The sequence below is a fragment of the Coregonus lavaretus genome (assembly GCF_964263955.1).
Source record: "Coregonus lavaretus genome assembly, chromosome: 30".
Classification (NCBI taxonomy): domain Eukaryota; kingdom Metazoa; phylum Chordata; class Actinopteri; order Salmoniformes; family Salmonidae; genus Coregonus; species Coregonus lavaretus.
Window position 1 is genome coordinate 27,425,099 of NC_140017.1, and position 24,717 is coordinate 27,449,815.

The following is a 24,717-nucleotide window of genomic DNA, read 5'->3' on the forward strand; positions in this document are numbered from 1 at the left end:
CTCGCTCCCGAGGGCTTATGACGGTACAGCTGCCAGGTGTCAGGGTTTTATGCTCCAGGTAGAGCTGTACCTGGCTCCCTCGGGATACGAGAGCGTGTCCGCCCTCATCTACTGTCTGTCCGGTAAAGCGCTGGAGTGGGCCAACGCCGAGTGGGGGGGAATAGACGCCACAACTGTCAGCTATGCAGAGTTCACCCGCCGCTTTAGGGTGGTATTCGATCATCCACCAGAGGGGAGAGCGGCGGGTGAGCGTCTATTCCACCTCAGACAGGGGAAGAGGAGCGCGCAGGAATTTGCACTGGACTTTCGGACTCTGGCTGCCAGCGCAGGATGGAATGAGAGGGCCCTCATCGACCACTACCGCTGTAGCTTGAGGGAGGACGTTCGTCGGGAATTGGCCTGCAGGGACACCAACCTAAACCTGGACCAACTGGTGGACATGTCGATTCGACTGGATAACCTGGTGGCTACCCGCGGACGTCTGGATCAGGGGCCGTCCATTCCATCCCCCAGCACCTCCGAACCTACCCCTATGGAGCTCGGAGGTGCTGCTATGAGGGAGACCAGTAGAGGGGCTGTCCCCTGCACCAACTGTGGCCGCAGAGGACACATTGCTGGCCGGTGCTGGGGAGGGCCTCCAAGGAGTCGAGGCAGTAGGCAGCGCACTGATGAGCCGTTTCAGGTGAGTAGGCACCCAACTCACCCAGAGCTCCCTGTTGCGCATATGTGTATGAATGTTGTGTTTCCCGAGTTTTCTTCTCATTCCCAGCATAAGGTGCTAGTAGATTCAGGCGCAGCTGGGAACTTTATTGATCGTCAGTTTACCCGTAAGTTAGGGATTCCTATTGTGCCAGTCGATGTGCCCTTCCCTATCCATGCCCTAGATAGCCGCCCTTTAGGGTCAGGGCTGATTAGGGAAGTCACAGCGCCTCTCAGGATGAAGACGCAGGAGGGCCATGAGGAAATAATTAGTTTGTATCTGATTGATTCTCCTGCGTTTCCCGTGGTGTTGGGGCTTCCCTGGTTAGCTTCTCATGACCCCACTATTTCATGGCAACAGAGGGCTCTCAAGGGATGGTCTAATCAGTGCTTGGGGAGGTGTGTAGGTGTTTCCGTAGGGGCAACTACGGTGGAAAGTCAGAACCAGGGTCCCACCATGCACATTCCGCCTGAATATGCCGATTTGGCTCTCGCCTTCTGTACAAAGAAGGCGACTCAATTACCACCCCATCGACAGGGGGATTGTGCGATAAACCTCCAGGTAGGCGCTGCGCTTCCCCGGAGTCACGTGTATCCTCTGTCACAGGAGGAGACGGCGGCTATGGAAACATATGTCACCAAATCTCTGAGACAGGGATACATTCAGCCGTCCACTTCGCCTGCGTCATCGAGTTTCTTTTTTGTGAAGAAGAAGGATGGAGGTTTACGCCCATGCATTGACTACCGTGGTCTCAATCAGATCACAATAAAATATAGCTATCCATTACCTCTGATTGCTAGTATGACAGAGTCATTGCACGGGGCTAGCTTCTTCACTAAATTGGATCTCAGGAGCGCATACAACCTGGTGCGTATCCGGGAGGGAGATGAGTGGAAGACAGCATTTAGTACCACCTCGGGGCACTATGAGTACCTCGTCATGCAATACGGTCTGATGAATGCTCCTTCAGTCTTCCAATCGTTTGTTGATGAGATTTTCCGGGACCTGCATGGACAGGGTGTAGTGGTGTATATAGATGACATTATAATATACTCCGCTACACGAGCCGAGCATGTGTCCCTGGTGCGTCGGGTGCTTGGTAGACTGTTGGAGCATGACCTGTATGTGAAGGCGGAGAAATGTCTGTTCTTCCAAGAGTCCATCTCCTTCCTAGGCTTCCACCGCTTGTCCGCGTCAGGTGTGGAGATGGAGATTGACAGCGTTTCGGCCGTGCGTAATTGGTAGACTCCAACCACGGTGAAGGAGGTGCAGCGGTTCTTGGGTTTTGCCAATTACTACCGGAGGTTTATCCGGGGCTTTGGGCAGGTAGCGGCTCCCATTACCTCCTTGCTAAAGGGAGGGCCGGTGCATCTGCAGTGGTCAGCTGAGGCGGACAGGGCTTTTAGGCATCATCCGGATCCTTCCTTGGCATTCCAGGTTGAGGTGGATGCGTCCGAGGCTGGGATCGGTGCTGTACTGTCTCAGCGCTCGGGTACGCCACCAAAACTCCGCCCCTGTGCTTTCTTTTCTAAGAAGCTCAGTCCGGCGGAGCGCAATTATGATGTGGGGGACCGGGAGCTGTTAGCTGTGATTCAAGCCCTGAAGGTGTGGAGGCATTGGCTTGAGGGGGCTAAACACGCTTTTCTCATTTTGACTGACCATCGTAACCTGGAGTACATCCGGGCGGCGAGGAGTTTGAACCCTCGTCAGGCAAGATGGGCCATGTTCTTCACTCGATTTGTGTTTACTCTCACTTACAGACCAGGTTCCCAGAATGCTAAGGCAGATGCCCTGTCCCGACTGTATGACACAGAGGAGAGGTCCATTGAGCCCACTCCCATACTCCCGGCGTCGTGTCTGGTGGCACCGGTGGTGTGGGAGGTTGATGCGGACATCGAGCGGGCGTTGCATACCGAGCCTACTCCCCCCCAGTGTCCGGAGGGTCGGACGTACGTGCCGCTCGAGGTTCGTGATCGATTGATCTATTGGGCTCACACGTCACCCTCCTCTGGTCATCCTGGCATCGGTCGGACAGTGCACTGTCTTACTGGGAAGTACTGGTGGCCCACTCTACCCAAGGACGTGAGGGTTTATGTTTCCTCCTGCTCGGTGTGCTCCCAGTGTAAGGCACCTAGACACCTGCCCAGAGGGAAATTACAACCCCTACCTGTTCCACAACGGCCGTGGTCCCACCTATCGGTGGATTTTGTGATGGAGCTCCCCCTCGCAGGGAAACACCACGATCCTGGTCGTTGTGGATCGGTTTTCGAAGGCCTGCCGTCTCATTCCTATGCCAGGTCTCCCTACATCCCTACAAACTGCTGACGCCCTGTTTACACACGTCTTCCGGCACTACGGGGTACCTGAGGACATTGTGTCAGATCGGGGTCCCTAGTTCACCTCAGGTTTTCACCCTGAGAGTAATGGGCAGGTGGAGAGAGTTAACCAGGATGTGGGTAGGTTTCTGAGGTTCTATTGCCAGGACCAGCAGGGGGAGTGGTCGGGTTATATCCCCTGGGCAGAGATAGCCCAAAACTCACTCCGCCACTCCTCTACTAACCTTACGCCTTTCCAGTGTGTGTTAGATTTTCAGCCGGTCCTGGCACCTTGGCATCAGAGCCAGATCGAAGCTCCTGCGGTGGATGAGTGGTTTCGGCGCTCGGAAGAGACCTGGAACGCTGCTCATGTACACCTGCAGCGGGCTATCAGGCGACAAAAGGCGAGCGCCGATCGCCACCACAGTGAGGCCTCGATGTATGCACCGGGGGATCGGGTCTGGCTCTCGACTTGAAACCTGCCCCTTCGCCTGCCCTGCCGGAAGCTGGGTCGGCGGTTTGTGGGGCCATTTAAAGTCCTGAGGAGATTGAACGAGGTTTGTTATAGGTTACAACTTCCTATTAATTACCTCTCTCCTCAGGCCGGTAGTAGCTGGTCCACTCCAGGAGTCTGAGGTTCGGGAGGTTCCTCCGCCCCCACTGGGATTCGAGGCGTCGGGTGGGGGGCCTGCAGTATCTTGTGGAGTGGGAGGGGTACGGTCCGGAGGAACGGTGCTGGGTCCCTAGGAGGGACATCCTAGATCCCTCCATGTTGAGGGATTTCAACCAGAGTCATCCGACCCGCCCTGCTCCGCGTCCTCCTGGCCGTCCCCGAGGCAAGGGGGGGGGGTACTGTCACGGATTCAGCCGAGGCTGCCCCTCCTCCTTGCTTGGGCAGGCTTCGGCGTTCGTCGTCACCGGAATACTAGCTGCTACCGATCCATGTATCTATGTTCGACTTGTTCTGTCTTTATTGGTTACACCTGTTTCCCATTATGTAGTGATGTCATCCCTATTTAACCCTCTGTCTTACACTTTGTGTGTTGTGTGTGATTGTTTCATGTTTCGGCAGTCGTTAGTGTGCGGGTTTGTTCCCTCCCTGTGTGGAGGTTGTTGTTATTTATTTTACCTTCGAGTAAAGTACGTCTTCTGATCAGCTCTGTGTCCTGCGCTTGACTTCGCCTACCGCATTTCACTGACGCCCTGACAGTCCCTCTCTCATCAACATCCACTGCTGACTGCACTACACCAGCATCAACACTGACTATTAAAGGTTTGTGGCTGTTATAATAAGCTCCATCACAGGAATTTAGAATTATAATAGTGTCAGTAGAAAGACAAAAGGTATGTATACAGATACAGGATACAGGGAGGGGAAAAGTATTTCATCCCCTGCTGATTTAGTACGTTTGCCCACTGACAAAGACATGATCAGTCTATCATTTTAATGGTAGGTTTATTTGAACAGTGAGAGACAGAATAACAACAACAAAATCCAGAAAAATGCATGTCAAAAATGTTATTAATTGATTTGCATTTTAATGAGGGAAATAAGTATTTGACCCCTCTGCAAAACAAGACTTAGTACTTGGTGGCAAAACCCTTGTTGGCAATCACAGAGGTCAGACGTTTCTTGTAGTTGGCCACCAGGTTTGCACACATCTCAGGAGGGATTTTGTTCCATTTCTCTTTGCAGATCTTCTCCAAGTCATTAAGGTTTCGAGGCTAACGTTTGGCAACTCAAACCTTCAGCTCCCTCCACAGATTTTCTATGGGATTAAGGTCTGGAGACTGGCTAGGCCACTCCAGGACCTTAATGTGCTTCTTCTTGAGTCACTCCTTTGTTGCCTTGGCCGTGTGTTTTGGGTCATTGTCATGCTGCAATACCCATCCACGGCCCATGTTCAATGCACTGGCTGAGGGAAGGAGGTTCTCACCCAAGATTTGACGGTACATGTCCCTGTCCATCACCCCTTTGATGCGGTGAAGTTGATCTGTCCCCTTAGCAGAATGTTTCCATAATGTTTCCACCTCCATGTTTGACGGTGGGGATGGTGTTCTTGGGGTCATAGGCAGCATTCCTCCTCCTCCAAACACGGCGAGTTGAGTTGATGCTAAAGAGCTCGATTTCGGGCTCATCTGACCACAACACTTTCATCCAGTTCTCCTCTGAATCATTCAAATGTTCATTGGAAAACTTCAGATGGCCCTATATATGTGCTTTCTTGAGCAGGGGGACCTTGCGGGCGCTGCAGGATTTCAGTCCTTCACGGCGTTGTGTGTTACCAATTGTTTTCTTGGTGACTATGGTCCCAGTGCCTTGAGATCATTGACAAGATCCTCCCGTGTAGTTCTGGGCTGATTCCTCACCTTTCTCATGATCATTGCAACTCCACGAGGTGAGATCTTGTATGGAGCCCCAGGCCGAGGGAGATTGACAGGTCTTTTGTGTTTCTTCCATTTGCGAATAATCGCACCAACTGTTGTCACCTTCTCACCAAGCTGCTTGGCGATGGTCTTGTAGCCCATTCCAGCCTTGTGTAGGTCTACAATCTTGTCCCTGACATCCTTGGAGAGCTCTTTGGTCTTGGCCATGGTGGAGAGTTTGGAATATGATTGATTGATTGCTTCTGTGGACAGGTGTCTTTTATACAGGTAACAAAACGAGATTAGGAGCACTCCGTTTAAGAGTGTGCTCCTAATCTCAGTTTGTTACCTGTATAAAAGACACCTGGGAGCCAGAAATCTTTCTGATTGAGAGGGGGTCAAATACTTATTTCCCTCATTAAAATGCAAATCAATTTATAACATTTTTGACATGCGTTTTTCTGGATTCTGTTGTTGTTATTCTGTCTCTTACTGTTCAAATAAACCTACCATTAAAATTATAGACTGATCATTTCTTTGTCAGTGGGCAAATGTACAAAATCAGCAGGGGATCAAATACTTTTTTCCCTCACTATATATATATATATATATATATATATATATATATATATATATATTTTTTTTTTTAAAGAACAGCAATGTCAATGTCCTGATCTACAGCTTGCAGTGGCTGTAGATCAGGACATGCATGTGTAGTTTCAGTACATCTCTACATGTATTATGTCATCTCAGTACATGTATTATGTCACTGTTATGTGAGCCAGCAGCAACACACTCACATGATTTGTCCAACTATTTCAAATGTCCTGAGTCCTAATCCAGCCCAGACTTTTTATTTGTTTCTAAGAATAGTATTGCTAGCTAATCTGCATGAATCCCACACTGTGGTGTGGTGTGTGGGATGGGATGTCTATTTTCTTCTCTGTCAGGCAGGCCAGGGCTCCCATTGTGCTGCCTGCTGGGAGTCTCTCCCTAGGACCAGATTTATAGCCACTGTTCTTTTCAGATACGTATAGGTTGACCACTGCCAGCCAATCAGACGACTATGGGCGATCAGGTGACTGGGTGGCTGTCACATTTGTTTATTGTCAGACTGACCAGGGAAAATGTGTCCACTCTCGCTAATGCCAACTCCACAGTCACACATGGCCAATGAGTAGAGACAGAGCTGTAATGGCCCTACTGTCACAACCACACACACACCTGATGTAATCCACATGGACAATCTAACACACATACAGTTCAACAGTTTAAATCCTATGGGATTAGCCAGCCCAGGCATAACCAAAACACCACAGGGCAGAAACAAGGACCAAGCCAAGGAAACACTGTGTGTTTTCCCAAGTCTTCCCGAAAGTTAAAAGAGAGATCTGATCATGCTCTGGCTCCCCCATAAATAAAACCACAAAGTAGGGCACGTGCCCACATTAAAGCACTCATTAAAAACTCTGCCACTTCCTGCTTCTGCTGCAGCAAGGCAAGCAGGACCAAAATAGACCAGCTCTCACACCAAATCCCCAACACACACAATTAATACCAGAACAAAAAGAGGAGAGGAGAGGGGTGGGGCCAGGGAACAGGCTGTTTGGAGGCCTTCTGGTTTTCAATAATGCATAAAGAAACCAATAGACAACTCCATCATATTCGAGTAAAAAAAAATAATGTTTCCAGGCACCATGACTGACAAAGGGACTCTTGTTGTCTGTTGACTGTGACAACGGACAGAGAAAGAGACAACAGATCAAACCAGACTTGATGCGAGTGCAACAGGCTATCAAACACACCTTTGTTTTCCTTCTCTCCTTGTGCGTGGTGGGGTCAAATGGAGGGGGTAGCAAGTGATGTGTCAATGACAAACAGGTTGTAGGTTGCAGTGAACAGCAGTAGTGTTCTGCCACAGTGAGAGATGGGTTAGTGCTATCCGGGAACCTTGGGACGACCCTACCCTAAACCCTAACCCCTACCCTTACCCTAACCTTAACCATAACCCTTACCTTACCCTAACCTTAACCCCTTTCCTTAATTGTTTAAAAATTAAACTACAATGGGTTGACGTCAGAGTTGGGACGTCTCAAGGATCCCATTTAGACTGTTCTGTGAGAGATGTGCTCCTGTACTCTCACAGTATATCAATGACTCAACCCAAGTGAACGCTAAAAATAGTGGCAGCTGTGCTTGTTCCAGGAAGTGATGTCATATGGTGTGGTGAGGACTGGAGAATTGTGTTCTGCTCTCATCAGGTTTAGTCAGCATTCTATTCTATTCTGTATGGATTCTGTATCGCTGTGACCTCACTGGTGATGCTCATAGGCAATAGGGACAGTCTCCCAGGGCCTGTCTGTACTACAGTATTGTATTTACAGTACTGTACCCACTACTTGTCCCTAACTTCCTCCTTCAATACTTGACTTATTAATCTCTGCAGTGGACATAGAGGTAACTGCCAAAACAAAGTACTAAATGAGGGATACAAAGTATATTGAAAGAAGGTGCTTCCACACTGGTGTGGTTCCTGAGTTAATTAAGCAATTAATACATCCCATCATGCTTAGGGTCATGTAGAAAAATAACCAGCTGCCCATTATTTTGGCTACAAGAGGAGATCTCAGTGACTTTGAAAGAGGAGTCTCAAAGGAGCATAAGTGGTTTAAAGTGTGTGTGTGTGTGTGTGTGTGTGTCTCAGTCACCAGATCTCAACCCAATCAAACACTTATGGGAGATTCTGGAGCGGCGCCTGAGACAGCGTTTTCCACCATCATCAACAAAACACCAAATTATGGAATTTCTCGTAAAACAATTGTGTCGCATCCCTCCAATAGAGTTTCAGACACTTGTAGAATCTATGCCAAGGTGCATTGACACTGTTTTGGCGGATCTGGCGCCTCTTGGTGACCCATATCCCTGTTAAGACACTTTGTTGGTGTTTCCATTATTTTGGCAGTTACCTGTACATATGAGCCAGGTTATCGTTACTCATTGTGTATTTATTCCTCGTGTTATTATTTTCTACTATTTTTCTATTTTTCTCTCTGCATTGTTTGGAAGGGCCCATAAGTAAGCATTTCACTGTTAGTCTACACCTGTTGTTTACGAAGCATGTGACAAATAACATTTGATTTGATTGTGCCTTTCTTCTAATAAAGCTGGGAAACTAAATTCAGAATACGGTCAAGACAAGCACCAGACTGACATTATTAATACTCCCCCCTACTCTTTAATACAAACTAAAACAGTCAATTGCACATTGGAGTATTAAGTCCCTTCCAAATGGATAAAACTGTACACAACAGTGATGCCTGCTGTGCTGAGTGTAGTCAAAGCATCATGACGTAACCTTTACCCTTTATTCTCATAACAACTGAATGCCCATGTGCATGCATGGTGAGATCAGCTTCAGCTTCAGGCCTCTTTCTGTTTATAGCTCTGTGTTCAGATGCAAACCACTGGAGGTTTGCATCTGAACTGGTGGTGTCCTTACAAACCTGTGTCCTTACAAACCACACTCTGTGCTTCCTGGTGGAGGAAGGTATTATTAAGGTGGAACTACCCGTCCCGCCCCCCCAGGACTCCTCTTCCCCATAGCTAAACAACCTTATAAAGTTATGCGCATGTGTTACTTTACACACATTCTTCACCCTCCCTATTCCTTCACGTTTCCCATTTTACTCACCCTCTTCTAAACCTTTCCTATCAGTGACACATGAGGATGTACGTATCTGCCTCATATTTCTGGACAGCTAAAATAAAAACCTTGCGTAGATATGAACCAACATTCCAAAAACAAAACAAATATTTGGTATTTTTCAAGACCCCAGAAAGAATACTCTGTTACCATAGAGATTAATGGAATGCGTCACTATCAAAGTCAGGAGTAGTTTGCCTGCTGTTTGAAGGCCATATGTGGACCTTGCCTGCTGTTTTCATTCATTCATTCATACACACACACACACACACACACACACACACACACACACACACACAATACACAAAGTCTTTTTCATCTGTTTACTGTCGGTTGTCATGCCACAAAACCCCACAAGGCATTCAAGGATGGCACTTGAGCTATTTTGAGCTGAGCAGATGAGCCACGCCGCTCACTGTGAAAAAGCAGCATAATTTAACAAAGCTTCCACAAAACAGCCTTGCAGCCCCAAACCTCACATTCCAAAAACCTACAAAGAGATACAATACTTCCCTCTAAAATCTCACCTCAGGGGATGAAAATAATTGATGGAAAGCTGTGATTACATCATCATCAGGTCGTGTACCACCAAGAGGGTGGTTACAGTGTACTCTGATGGACATCAGAAACGGACACAAACAACACATATTACATAGCTCTCAGAGGTGACCTATTACCCTAATGGTTTGACATATTTGGTTGTGTTTCCTTGTTTGACAAATCCACTGGGACAATTGGAGTGGGGCGAATGCACCAAGGTAACTCAGGTAAAGCATTCTGTTAAAATACATCTAGCCTGGATCTAGTTTTAGGATATAGCTGTCCTGTTCCTTAGGGGCATACAATACAGTACAGTAGTGGGCCATCTCTGGATCAGCTGACCAGGGTGACTATGTGCAGGCAGTACAGTGCAGTGCAGAGCACACTGGAGCCATGGTGACTGTCCCTGTACAATACAATGCTGACAGAGACCTGATAGACCATGGGCTTGCAGGAAGGGACAAGTGGCAGCAACTCTAGTACAGTATTTCATGAGACTATGATATGCGAAGACTGACTGGAGCCATTGGGTCTACACAGTGCCAGGGCTGTCAGGGCATTCACACCATATGGAGAGTGCCCCCTCTTGTGGTATTCCTGAATATGGTTACAGCTGAGTGAAGTGTTTTATCTGGGTAGGATATACATTATAACCATGAATGAATGGCGCAATATTGAAGGCTTTGATTTGAGTGTTTTTAAACAAACTACAGTACATGTGTCTGTTTAGTGAATACAGTATATCCTACCTTTGTGGTCTCCATATCAGTTTCTTCCACTTCCTCTGCTTGGCCTATCAGTAGAGAAGAAGGTGTGAGACTTTAATATGGCTGAGGAAACGGGACATGGGTTGGCACACAGGTGAATAACCATGACGCCTAACTCCCAGCATGCCACCGGACGGGGGTGGGAGCACAATGAGAGTTCTGTCAGTTCACCACATCCCACTGGCGGTGAGTCAGTATCTGTATACCTGGTCCTCTGAGAAATAACATACAGCTGACCCCCCATTATCAAAGGAGGCCCAGGCTAGCAGATGCCTGAGGATATGAACATTGTCCCTGTCTGGCTTTGCTCAACATGATGAAGCGCGGCATGATCTTTAAAGGCTGAGGATGATGTGCGCTCTGTTCCTGCTATTATCATATTATTATAAAGAGTGTGGAGAATGGCTTCATTCAGATTTTAATAATAGAGCCAACTCAGTGATATCTACTTATATCAAAATAATAGAGTTATCCTAACCTAACTCATTTAGGGCTACTGGTTTACCAAGGGATGGGTGAACTATTCAGACCCATATGGGGGAAAGCTCTGCCTCTCTCCGGTGCCCACTGACTACAGGGAACACAGGCAAAACAATCACCCAAGGCCATGGAGTGATGATTTGCGTGGGAGGCTGGTGGCTCATCCTCCAGGCCTCTCTCTCTCTATTCCATCCATTGCTATCACCAGTGACTCAACATGCAGTGCTGTGCCCACATCTCCCATGAATCACTCTGTTCGGCGGCCCTTAGTTCATTCTATCAATTCATATCCTCAGAGGGTGAGAGTCTTACATTACTGGATTTCACTTAATAGGCAGACTCATAACTTCCCACTCTCTCACTTAGTATGTGTGAAAGTGGGCTTCCCGGCACCCATTAAAGTGGTTCCCTGAGCTTGGCTGGCTGATGATTTTCCCTCAAACCCACGCGTATTATCTGCCACGTCTGGGCAGATAGGATACAGATTACACCTCTTGATTTATGAAATCTGGGAGAGACCTCCCAAAAGAAGATGGATGGGATGAAAAGGGAGGGATATTTTTAACTTCATTTAGGCTCTGCATGTCCTCTTTGAACACATTGCCAGTCGACAGTTCTCTGTAGTTCTGCAGTATCCCTGGTAAGTTACCCACGTGGGCCTGCAGCGTTTTCATCATCAGCCCACCGCTACTCCACAATTAAGGATCTAACTTAATTACCTAACTGGGTATTGGACAGATGGGTTCTGCTTATAATTACATATTGTGTGTACACCCTGTGGATATGTACCGGTACATGAGTGCTTGTATGCAGTACAATTTGCATTCAGTAAGCAGCAGGATAGATTCACTAATGATCATAACAGAATTACAGCCAGTCACCAGAGGTCTGATGATTAGTCAGCACATCACAGCAGCTCAGGTTCAGGTCTACCTGCCTGCCTGCAGACACATGGTCTAATGGTTGCGTAAGGATGGATCAGTGAGGGGAAAACCTTAGTAAAAAAGTGTACAGTACCCTATTGGTGACAGAGATGAAAGACATAAAGTACCAGCCATATCATTAATACACCAGTTGGGACCACTGAGTGTCTAGCTGGGTAACTTGTCTCACCTGTGTAGGGAGATCTCAGGCGAGACAGATGCACAACCAGCATATAGCAGGAGCTGTTTAAACCCTGTTAGACTGTGACTGATAGACTGTCTGACTGGGTGTGTTTGTGTGTTTAATAAATCAGCATCCATGTGGGACATCAAACTGTTACCGTTGGAAACGGTAAATCTTAAAATAGTCTTAAAAAATCTACCTAAGAACCAAGACACTTGTAAACACATATATTATTATGTGTGTCAGAGAAACCCCTCTTGATAAACTGGGTAACTTGGACCAATCCATTACCTCTAGAATTATCATATTATATCATATTCCATCACGTTGCAGTAATGGCGGACTGAGGTGGGCTTCTCCTAATAGCCCTCAATGTGCTCATTAGTGACAATCATTCGCAGTAATTAAAAAGAGACAGAGAGAGTTACGCAAGGATAGCATTCATCACTGTGAATTACAGGGAGTGCCCGCAGGCCGCGCTGGGTTCTCAGCTTTACAGGGAACATAAATCTAGCCAAATTACCCCTAATGGAGCCGACTGAGGAGCACATATCCCAGTACAGATTTGGGAGGAAAATCCCTATACTTCACTGGAGATCTTAAACAATTATAAACATCTATAATTGTCTAATGTTCTGTAGTGTTTTATGCTATTGTCTGCTAACAGGAGTGTCGATCTGATTATGTTACATAGATAGGTGTTGTAACGATCGATCAAATTCCACATACTGTATTATGTTTGTTATGAAGTGCTTAGGGAAGGAAACTGGGGCTGTTGAAACTGTTGCAGGTTAATTGGATATTGAAAGACAAAATGCATTTAACAACAAAGATTAGAGAAGTCATTGTCATCATCAGCAGAAAAAACATGTCTTAAAGGCCCAATACCCTTTTAGTATAAGTGCTGTTTGAAAAGACCACCTGAAATTTTAGCCTGTTTTGGTGGGATGGAATTTTGGCCTACCTGGTGACATCCCCAGGCAGTAAATTTGTTAATACACCTATAAGAAAGAGAGTTCCAAACCTCTCTGCCAATAACAGCTAGTTTTCAGTTTTCCCCTCCCCACTCAGACCACCCTAAACAGTGTGAGCAAAATTATTTTTTGTTTCTTTTTGACCATTTTCATTGAAAACAATCACAGTAAGGTAGTTAATTACCCAGAAAGTATCTGATATTGAGATAAAAATGGCTGCATTGGACCTTTAACACAGCAGTATTACTCACTACTCACTTTCTTAGAAAATAGAAAGTAGAAAAGTGTACTGCACTCTTATACACATAAGATGACACAGTTCTTACTAAAGTCAACCTCTTATGAAGAGACCACATTCTATTAACAGAGGAAAAACTGTAGAAGCAGAATCGACTCATTTTACATGTGGTACAAGACTTAACAAACTATAGGTAAAAACATGATAAGAATAGTGACAAAGGAACCTGACCTTGTTTTTGTGCATAGTGAACAGACAGACACCATGCTGTCCCTTCTCCTGGCTCTCATGGCCTCGCCCGCTCTGCTCTCTGTCCACCTGTGTCCCTCTCTCAGCCTCAGTCTGTCACAATACTACTGGCCTGCTATGTCATCCTCCCAGCCTCCACACGTACAATCACCACGTCCCCTCTCACACAACACACCCAAGCTCTAAAAAAGAAAGCTCAAGTCTCATGGCAGCATAAAAAGTGCTGTATAAACGTAGACAGCAAACGTCTCAGTAGGTTGGTCTTCTGAGAAGCATTCAAACCCACATCAACAAGTCCAAAGAGTTAAGGTTGAGTGACTGGAATGCATCCATTATAACCATCAAAGTACAAATTGAACACACATCATCCGACTCTCATCTTCTGCATCGAATTCCACATGGTTGATAAAAATGTTAAGGTATTTCCTTTTTATTTTCTGTAAAACTCTCCAGTAAAGAGGTTGGTGGTGAGGTTGTTTCTTGCTCTGGTCACATGCTCTATGGGTAACGTTACATTCCTACAGTACCTCTCCTCCACGGATGCTGCTGCTGCTGCTGCTCTCAGCTGTGTGTGGATGAGCAGTTGTACAGAGGAGGATGGGTCAAGGACGCAAACGCTCTGATTGGTTGGCTTGCCATGGTGTGTGTGTGTGTGGGAAGGTCCTTGGTAGGCTCACAGAGACGTGGTTGCCGGATGAGGGTGTTCTTCTTTCTCTGTTTTCCTCTCTCTCAATCTTTCTCCCTCTCCACTCCTCCTTTCTCTCTCTCTGTGCTGTTGGAGCTGCGAAACATGCGTTAGCAGCACAAGCTGCTCTAGACTGGAGCCTTGCGGCGTCTCTGTGAATAGGCATGTCAGCACTTCTCTCCACTGCACGGAGAGAGAGAGAGGGGAGAGAGGGAAGGGGGAGGAGTGCAGTTGCGTCATGACCTCACAGTATCTCCTACAGACATAGCTGCCCTGCCCTGTCCCTGACCCAGAATTATCATAGTCATCCATCATCACGTCATCATTTAAAATCCCAAATCATCATCATTACCATCATCATTGGCATCATCATTGCCATCATCATAATTGTCATCACCATAATCATAATCGTCTTTATCATAATATAGATCAGTGACAAACATTAGTGAATGTCACCTCATAAAATCAGAGATGGAGTACTGTAGCTACTGTATAAACTGACTCATTAGAAGGTGCAGTATTATTCAAAAAAAGATTCACCTTGAACTAACTCCCCTCCGCAACAATTTGACAATTTACTGCAAATGATTTATTCATTTTGTGGGTCTTTGTTTCCTCCAGGGCTCCCTAACAGAGTAAAGAGGAGGATCAGGTTTAGCTGACATTCACAAAATGAATGGAGAATAGGTATTGTCTCACCCCACGGACGGAGGGATGGATCAATGATCTACCGATTGAAAGACGGAAATCTATTCCGCTGAGGAATAAATGGATAACGCCCCACAAGCACAAGACTGTATTTTATTTAAGAGAATGTGCAAACAGTTTTACTCTGGTTACCATTGGTAACACCCTTGTATTTTTATGTTTACCTTCAAAATACCCAAATTAACACATTTATTGGTGTATTCAACCAATAAATCAACAGCGTACAAACTTTGTTGTTACTACGCAGCGAAACCTATATCACGACTCAAGTCAGCATCTTTTTATTTTAGTCCTGAAAAGTGCAGGTTTAGACAGTTTTTAGACACAACACATCCACACTTTGGCCAACTAAATGGTTTTCTGCATGTATCGTTTACAGTGGTCAATGCATCCAATGACATATTGATCGCAAGTCATCATTGTGTGAAACAGGACCACCAAGGCATTAGCTCTCCAGTCTTCTGGTCTCAGTGCAAGGTAAATACCCTGTTGACCACAGAACTGAGGGCCCAATTGCACAACATAGGAAGATAAAATGCCTTTCCTATGGCCTGAAATTAGACTTCTCAATAATGCATGAAGATGCTCTCAATTATCTGCCTTAACCATGACTGTGTGGCATTACAGCTGGATATTTATGAGCTGGGTAAGATGCTGAAGACGGAGGTTTCCATCCTGTGTTGTCTTAAAGCATGAGATACATTTCTAAACAAAGTTGTAATATTTTGCTGAGTTGACATATTTGACATGAAGGTACACTTAAGTCGGCTATAGAAAAGCAACAATCGGCTTCATCCACACTCCCACAATACACTTATTGTATGGGCTATTTTGAAAGGCAGGGAGCATAATGGCTGGACACAAAAGAAACAGGTTCAGATGGAGTTTAGTAGACCATCTGTAGCTCACGTGATGTGATGGTGGTCAGGGGCTATAGTGGTCCAAACCTGGCTCTGTTTGTTGGTCACACCACCCGCATGACTGGCCACTCAACTCAACTCAAGCCAGGCCAGGCACATACCACCACACTCCACCAGTGAGCCTGATCATGTCCTGTCCTTCATGATCTGAACAGATGTCATAGATATTAACGACCAATAGGAATACATTTTGACAATTGAATAAGATAGTTATGAAAGAGGGTATATCTGTGTAACTACATTAATTGTAAGTAACCCTGGTAACGCCAGACAAATGACCTCAAACTTGCCTAACAATGATGAGGGACAACTGAGGATCAGCTCCCTGTGTTTAGGCAGCTTCACCTGCAAACACATCAACATGGCCCTTAGACCCCTCTCCCTACCTACCACATCTCTTCCATCAGCAATCCCAACCTTAACACAGCAACAACCAGTCATCCCACTTACACACACATCCACACTAAAACAACACACTGCTGACAGACCTATTGAACTGTGAACTGTGTGTGGATAGTAGGTTCCCCTCCTACACACATGCACAATGAGTAATGACAGGTGAACAAAGACAACTACCATACTGCACATACAAATCAAAACCTTCATGCATCTCTCATACATCCCCATTGCAATACTAATCACTCACCTTTTGGGCTTGTGTCATATAAACAGTGTTACTCAGATCTGGCAAGTGTCTCCACAGGTATAACAGAAAACCCTTCAGAATGAAGTGACTGCGCACAGATCTTCAAACCCGACCAAACAGAGTAGCTAACAGACGAATCGCAGCAGCCTGCTGTCCACTAACAAAGCCCTGTTTGTGTCCCACATTGTGACTGATGTTGTTTCTCCAGTAAAAGCAAACAATGACATTCCATGGCTTGCAACTGTATTCACGACTCGCCTTTCCAAATGTAAAGCATATTCAGACACCTCAGTCAGCAGGGACAAAGCCACGGATCTAGCACATGCAGGGTGGGCGGGCTGGGGGCCATGGATCTGTCACATGCAAGGTGGGCGGGCTGGGGGCCATGGGGTGACAGGACAGCAGCCTCCTATACACCACACCATAACCCCACAACCTATACATCACTCCATAACCCCAAAGCACAGGTTCCACCCCCCAGCAGAGAATAGTCTCGTGTAGCTCAATTGGTAGAGCATGGTGCTTGCAACACCAGGGTTGTGGGTTCGATTCCCACAGGGGACCATATGAAAAAATATGAAAATGTATGCACTCACTACTGTAAGTCGCTCTGGATAACAGCTTCTGCTAAATGACTAAAATGTATTTAAAAAAATAGGAAGTATAGGGAAGAGTACAGACTTACCTGATCTTGTCCGCTGCACTGTCAGACCTGGAATTCAGAGAGGAGAGAAAGGAGATATCACTCACAGGGGCATCCTCGTTTACTTCCCTCATACAGGTGAATATCTTGACAAGTCATTGTCTCTCATCATCTTGGTATCTAACAGTTGACCAAAGCCTCAAAATGATCCTGAGAAAAATTGCATAATCAACAGTTATTGTCCAATCGCAGCATTCTGTAACAGGCACCGAAAACAATGAGAGAAGAGGCGGTCATCCTGGATAATCTTGTAAACCAGTTAGCAAACACAACAAACCACAGAATGCACTTGTCAGAGCAAAACCTCTTCAGCTGGTGCAATGAATGCTAATCCTAATAACCTAGCCTGCTCCTATTACACCGGAACATCTACACAATCCTACCGGTAAGCCAGCTAGCCTGTGCCATGCTGTAGCTGCACTGTGAGCAAACAAACTGCTGCAGACAGCCACCCAGAGCAGACATTAAATGTAGCGGTTACCTGCAGAGGAGACATGACATTCCGTGCCCTCTGAAGCTGGGTACAGACCGTTCACCCCCCAGCAGCAGCCAGGTATTACAAGCAGAGAGAAAAGAGTAGCATGCAGGAGAAATCCCATAAGGTCAAAGGTAAGGTTCCTATTCGGAGCAGTACACAGAGAAATAGCGGGGGAGGAACTGTAGAGAAAAAGAGCGGGACGGAGAGGAGAGGGGAGCAGGAGAGAGTGAGAAAGAGGGAGAGATAGGAAAGGGAGAGTAGAATGTTATAGCCTACCATAGATACTATAGAAGAGAGTGGGAGAGAGAGAAATATATAGAGAGAGAGAAAAAGGGGGTATTCCAACAGAACCAGCTCAAGCTGCAGATTCTTCAATAATGGTTAATACTCTGTATTTCATTTTACTCAAGCCATTATTACTGCTTTAAGCCTCCTCACAGTCAATTTGGCTGCGATTTGTTTGAATGTCTGATCTTTTTCTTTCACCACTAAACCACTGTATGACGAATACATTTTCAATACAAAGACACTGCATTTGAAAGAGGCAGATATGACAGGTGCCTTTGGAAGCTTCAAACAGCCCTCCCTTTCTCCAGCGTGAGCTCAGGCCATTGTGTTCCTCCTGGTGCGGTATCTCATAGCTGAGGTATGATCTTCTCTCTCTCCAGGCAGGCAGGCCTGCACCACGCTCTCTCTCTGCTCTCTATCTGATTTACTCCCCATGCCTGACATTTGTGCTCTCTGAGACCACTGCAGTATATCCCCACCGCTGACAGAGGTAATATAGAGCTGGAGCTGGAGCCATCCACCCACTCACACACAGCCCACTCACAACACAGCCCACTCACACACAGCCCACTCACAACACAGCCCAAGAGAGGGAGAGGAGGTAGGTTCACACATTAAGGAACAGTATGTTCTCACTCACATTCAAAGCCCTTCCACTAACATGTGAATTAACCACAGGTCACTCACTTAGTGAGGAGCGACGAACTGCCCTTGCTGTCTCTGCCTGGCCAGCTCCCCTCTCTCCACTGGGATTCTCTGCCTTTGACCCTATTACGGGGGCTGAGTCACTGGCTTACTAGTGCTCTTCCATGCTGTTCCTATGATGCTATAGAGGGTAGAGTCACAGACGTGATCTTCCTGTCCGGTTTTGCGACCGCTTGGGCTCGTGCGGTGGAGGAGATCTTTGTGGGATATACTCAGCCTCCCTCCCCTCCCGGAGGACCTGAGCCCTAGGACCATGCCTTGGGACTACCTGGCCTGATGACTCCTGGGTGTCCCCAGTTCCCCTGGTCGTGCTGCTGCTCCAGTTTCAACTGTTCTAATTGCGGCTATGGAACACTGACCTGTTCACTGGACGTGCTACGTTGTCCCGGACCTGCTGTTTTCAACTCTCTCTCTCTCGCTCTCGCTCTCTACCACACCTGCTGTCTCGACCTCTGAATGCTCTGCTATGAAAAGCCAACTGACATTTACTCCTGAGGTACTGACCTGTTGCACCCTCTACAACCACTGTGATTATAATTTGAACCTGCTGGTCATCTATGAACGTTTGAACATCTTGAAGAACAATCTGACCTTAATGGCCATGTACTCTTATAATCTCCACCCGACACAGCCAGAAGAGGACTGTCCACCCCTCAGAGCCTGGTTCCTCTCTAGGTTTCTTCCTAGGTTCCTGCCTTTCTAGGGAGTTTTTCCTAGGCACTGTGCCTCTACATCTGCATTGCTTGTTGTTTGGGGTTTTAAGCTGGGTTTCTGTATAGCACTTTGTGACATCTGCTGATGTAAAAAGGGCTTTATAAATACATTTGATTGACTGATTGATAATATCAAGTGCTTTGAATCCTTACCTTATATCACTTCTTGTTATTGTTGCTAAATTCCAATGATTAAACATGGCTAAACTGAAGACTGACATGTCCCATAGAAGAACATGTTCATTGCACTCATTACCAACACCATGGAAAGTGTATCTAAATGGTCAATAATGAGTGTTACAGTCCAGATGCAACAGTGCCAAGCAGTGCTGAGGCCCAACTGCCATCTAGTGGTGAAAAAGAGCAGTGCTGAGGACGAACTGCCAATCTAGTGGTGAAAAACAGCAGTTTTGAGAACCAACTGTCATCTAGTGGTGAAAATGAGCAGTGCTGAGGACCAACTGCCAATCTAGTGGTGAAAAAGAGTAGGGCTGAGGACAACTGCCATCTAGTGGTGAAAAAGAGTAGGACTGAGGACAACTGCCAATCTAGTGGTGAAAATGAGTAGGGCTGAGGACAACTGCCATCTAGTGGTGAAAAATAGTAGGACTGAGGACAACTGCCATCTAGTGGTGAAAAAGAGTAGGGCTGAGGATAACTGCCATCTAGTGGTGAAAAAGAGCAGTGTTGAGGACCAACTGCCATCTAGTGGTGAAAAAGAGTAAGGCTGAGGATAACTGCCATCTATGAGGACCAACTGCCAATCAAGTGGTGAAAAAGAGTAGGGCTGAGGACCAACTGCCATCTAATGGTGAAAGAAAGCAGTGTTGAGGACCAACTGCCATCTAGTGGTGAAGAAGAGTAGCACTGAGGACAACTGCCATCTAGTGGTGAAAAAGAGCAGTGTTGAGGACCAACTGCCATCTAGTGGTGAAAAATAGTAGGGCTGAGGACCAACTGCCATGTAGTGGTGAAAAAGCAGCAGTATAAGAAGTAGACGGTGAATACAGTCATTTCCTGAGCATCCTGATTCATAGTCAGTGCTCTCCCCTTGCTTTCATCAATCCACACAAACGATTAAACCCTTTTGCATACATACAAAACATAGAATACAAACACACAGAATACACATACAAGTTAATTCAGAATCTTCTTGTATTTACCTCTCCTCTCGGATGAAGGGAGTCAGGAAGCGAGTGGAGTCATCGTCATGGCTACTCTGCTGGCTGCTCTGCTGGCTGCTCTGCTGGCTACTCTGCTGGCTACTCTGCTGGCTGCTGCGTGACAGAACACAACAGAGAGGAACACGTCAGTCATACACAAATACACAATCACTCACACTATAAATCCGGTGAAAACATACGATGTGGCCCTACACACTCCTTCAGATGCATTCATAGAATATTTCACTGCTACAGTGATTCTGTGTCCTGAGAATGCGTACATCAGTACACTACAATGTATGTACTTCTTAGTTATAGCCACTAGATGGCACTACAAGACACACACAAACACTGATCATGAGTCATACAGAGATAAAGGTCTGTGGTGGAGATGTTCACCTACTGTATACTGTGGTATTTAAGAGAATCCCACCTGTCCTGCTGTGCTACTTGGCTACCCATTAAACCCATTCTATCTCGGTGTGAAGTACTGATTTGATTCCCAGTTAGAGGAATTTTAAGTCCATCCAGAAACTTTGAAGACATACAGGTAACTGCCAAAATAAAGGAAACACCAAGATAAAGTGTCTTAATAGGATGTTGGGCCACCATGAGCTGCCAGAACAGCTTCAATGTGCCTTGTCATAGATTTTACAAGTGTCTGGAACTCTATTGGACGCATGCAACACCATCTTTCCATGAGAAATTCTATAATTTGGTGTTGTGTTGATGGTGGTGGAAAACGCTGTCTCAGGCGCCGCTCCAGAATCTACCATAAGTGTTGAATTGGGTTGAGATCTGGTGACTGAGACACACATGCGCACGCACACACACACACACACACACACACACACACACACACACACACACCCTTTAAACCCCCTATGCTCCTTTGCTCCTTTGGGCAACTGGGCATTGCTATACATGGCCCTAAGCATGATGGGATGTTTATTGAATAATTAACTCAGGAACCACACCTGTGTGGAAGCACCTATTTTCAATATACTTTGTATCCCTCATTTACTCAAGAGTTTCCTTTATTTTGGCTTTACTTGTAGGTAGCTGACATGGAGAGATGGTCTGATATCTGAGGATGAGCACTTTCAAAGATGAACTCTGACATCATCTTTAACATGATCATAAAGTCATAGGGGCAGCTATTAACATAATACATTTGTATTAGACAGATTTTCAGAATTATCCAAAGAGAAACTGAGAGCAATGTTCCTCCAGTCTCCTTCACTGTATTCAAAAGTAAAACAGAACCTATGAAATATTTTTTGTTCATCACGTTGCCTCTGAGGAACTAGTTTAAAACTGCAGAATAGGCTAAATAATGCTTCAGTAAAATACGGTCAATCATTACGTGTTTTGAGACCTTGTGAAATGGTAGTTGTGTCCATGACTCCAAAGGTTTTTAGAGAGGGCCTTTTACTCCCACTGTCAACTTAGCTTCTGTGGTTTCTCAACTGGCGTACCAGACAGTAAAGTTCTGCCTAAGTTTTCCAGGTAGTTATCAATGTTGTTTTAAGGGTTGAAGGGAGATGTATACCCTAGTGAAACAATCAGCAATGCCTGGATTGCACCTGCTCTACAATAAATCAGGTGTAGGTTATTAGTAAACTCACTTCTCTGAGGGTGTGTGCATGTGTGTGTTGATTAGACTAGTGTATGGAGTGTACATTATGCACCATTTTGCATGCCTCTTTCAAAACACAAGCAATGAAAGGCATAAAGCCTTACTAAATCATTCATAACGCATACACAATTGATTCACTATGTGCTTTGAACGTGACAGCTACTGTAGGAGATGTAACAAAACACTGTAGGTTTAAAGAGCACTGGCATTACATCAGACTTAGAGGCAGACAGAGTAGTGGTCATGGGGCTTTCTCCGGGCTTTGAATTAATTCCAAAGCAATTGCTTTTCAGGATGGGTTTCTGAGAGGCAATCGAAACGGAGTACTTTAATAGACTACGCGACAACCATATCTCATTTCAGTCATTTAGCAGACTTACAGTTAGTGAGTGCATACACAATTTTTTATACTGGCCCCCCCGTGGGAATCAAACCCACAACCCTGGCGTTGCAAACGCCATGCACTACCAACTGAGCTACATCCCGGCCGGCCATTCCCTCCCCTACCCTGGACCAATTGTGCGCCGCACCATGGGTCTCCCGGTCGCGGCCGGCTACGACAGAGCCTGGATTCGAACCAGGATCTCTAGTGGCACAGCTAGCACTGCAATGCAGTGTCTTAGACCACTGCGCCACTCCTATTAGGTTATCTGTAAAGGCAAGAAATAGCCACTTACAAAAAAACGTGAGCAGGGTTAACATTTCTCATTCACCACATTCCTTTGTTGAAAGCTGAAGAAGACTTGTACACTTAAGAAAAATAATAATCTGCTCCTGGAAAAAAACATATCAGAAATAACCCTTCTAAAAATGCATCTGGGAGGCATTTCTAATCTCTTCTATTGCATTAGCAACACTTTCCAAGTCTTGTTAACTGCTATCTTTTATCTCCAGTATCTTGCCGAAAGGTTTTGTCTCTGAAATATTTAAATCCACGGTCCAGACAGAGACACTAAAGCCTGTTGAAAGATACTGTCCTGTTTCCCTAAAATATTCCAGGTATTATCTGCTCACAACAGAGACTCCACAGGGGCTAAAGCGACTACCACTGCCAGACCCCCCACACACACACTATACTCACACACTGCCAGACCCCCCACACGCACACTATACTCACATACTGCCAGAACCCCCCCCCCCACACACTCTATACTCACACACTGCCAGACCCCCCCCACACACACTATACTCACACACTGCCAGATCCCCCCCCCCCCACACTCTATACTCACACACTGCCAGACCCCCCCCCACACACACACACACCCTATACTCACACACTGCCAGACCCCCCACACACAAACTATACTCACACACTGCCAGACCCCCCCCCCCCCCCCCCCCCCCCCCCACTACACTCATACAATGCCCCCACCCCAACCCCAAACAAACACTTCCAGGTCCCCCTAACACACACATTCCACTCACACAATCTGATCAAAACACTTGAGCCACTACCACACACACATTCTCAAGATAAAGCTGCCCACTGTTCCTGAACTGGGAGACAGAGACAAGAGCAGACTGGATGAGTTATTACAGGCTCTGAGAGGGGATGGTAAGACCCACATTTACACCAAATATACACCATAATATAAACTTGACATACAGTGTACATAGCCATATTGCAGTATGCAGATTGAACGCTAACCATTAGTTGTTAAACTGTCACAATAAGTTACATTGTAACTACAGTAAGTTACTTGCACTAACCAATGGATATGTTTGATGTATAACAAGAGGACTTATCTAAAACTGTACCAAATACTTTATTGGATGTCATACAGTATAGATGGATCAGTTTTGATATGGATCCGTTTTGATATTTGGATCAGTTTTGATATCTGGATCAGTTTTGATATCTGGTAAGACACAAATGAAAACCCACCTCCAATATATTCTCCCAACAGAGTCGTCCCTTGTGTCAGAGATTGGAAAGATCTGACCTGAATCTGCTTCAAGTAGTGTTTTTCACTACTTGATGTCTCTGATTGAAAAAAGTGTGTCATACTGACTGTCTCACTTTCAATCGTACTGCTGCATGAGAGAATTATAAACTGGAATACATTTGCCATTGAAACAATTCAAACTCTAGACAGATAATAGGACACCGCACAATTGGCCCAGCGTCGTCCGGGTTTGGCCGGTGTAGGCCGTCATTGTAAATAAGAATTTGTTCTTAACTGACTTGCCTAGTTAAATAAAGGTAAAATAAAAAGTAAATCTAAGACAACTTCAGACCCTATCAAACACATCTTTGGCAATGATTAGGCCTAGACGCTCAGTTGAAGCACACATAGTAGTGTATTGTCTTGAATTGTCATACAGGAATTCAGCAAACTCCTAACGAATAGTGCCTAAACCATGACCCAGTATTCTCCCTTGGTACAACCTATAGCATTATCAGTAGTTAGTGTACTGTACTCACAGCATGTTTGACGGGTGTTGTCTGTGAAGTCCTGCTAAAATGCGCTAAGAATGTCCGGAGGGGTACATAAGTCACACAAGCCAGTTTAACTATTAATTTCATCGTACAACGTTTATACATTAACTGACCAAATACACAGCTAGGTCGCACTTGAGCTTGGACTGAAGCTGTAGTTACCTGTAGCCATAGAAACTAGAGTCA

At 45.8% G+C, this 24,717-nt stretch overlaps 1 protein-coding gene across 1 annotated transcript in view; it reads right to left on the reverse strand.

Moving 5' to 3' along the window:
* Window positions 1–24,717, reverse strand: part of LOC311106086 (protein Aster-B-like) — a gene marked incomplete at its 5' end in the record, with an annotated part of 124,933 nt that overhangs the window by 89,718 nt on the left and 10,498 nt on the right. Inside the window, 2 exons of the mRNA XM_084148389.1 lie at window positions 17,085–17,111; window positions 20,450–20,529. Coding sequence (XP_084004515.1) covers window positions 17,085–17,111; window positions 20,450–20,529 — 107 coding nt within the window. The remainder of the gene's footprint in view (window positions 1–17,084; window positions 17,112–20,449; window positions 20,530–24,717) is intronic.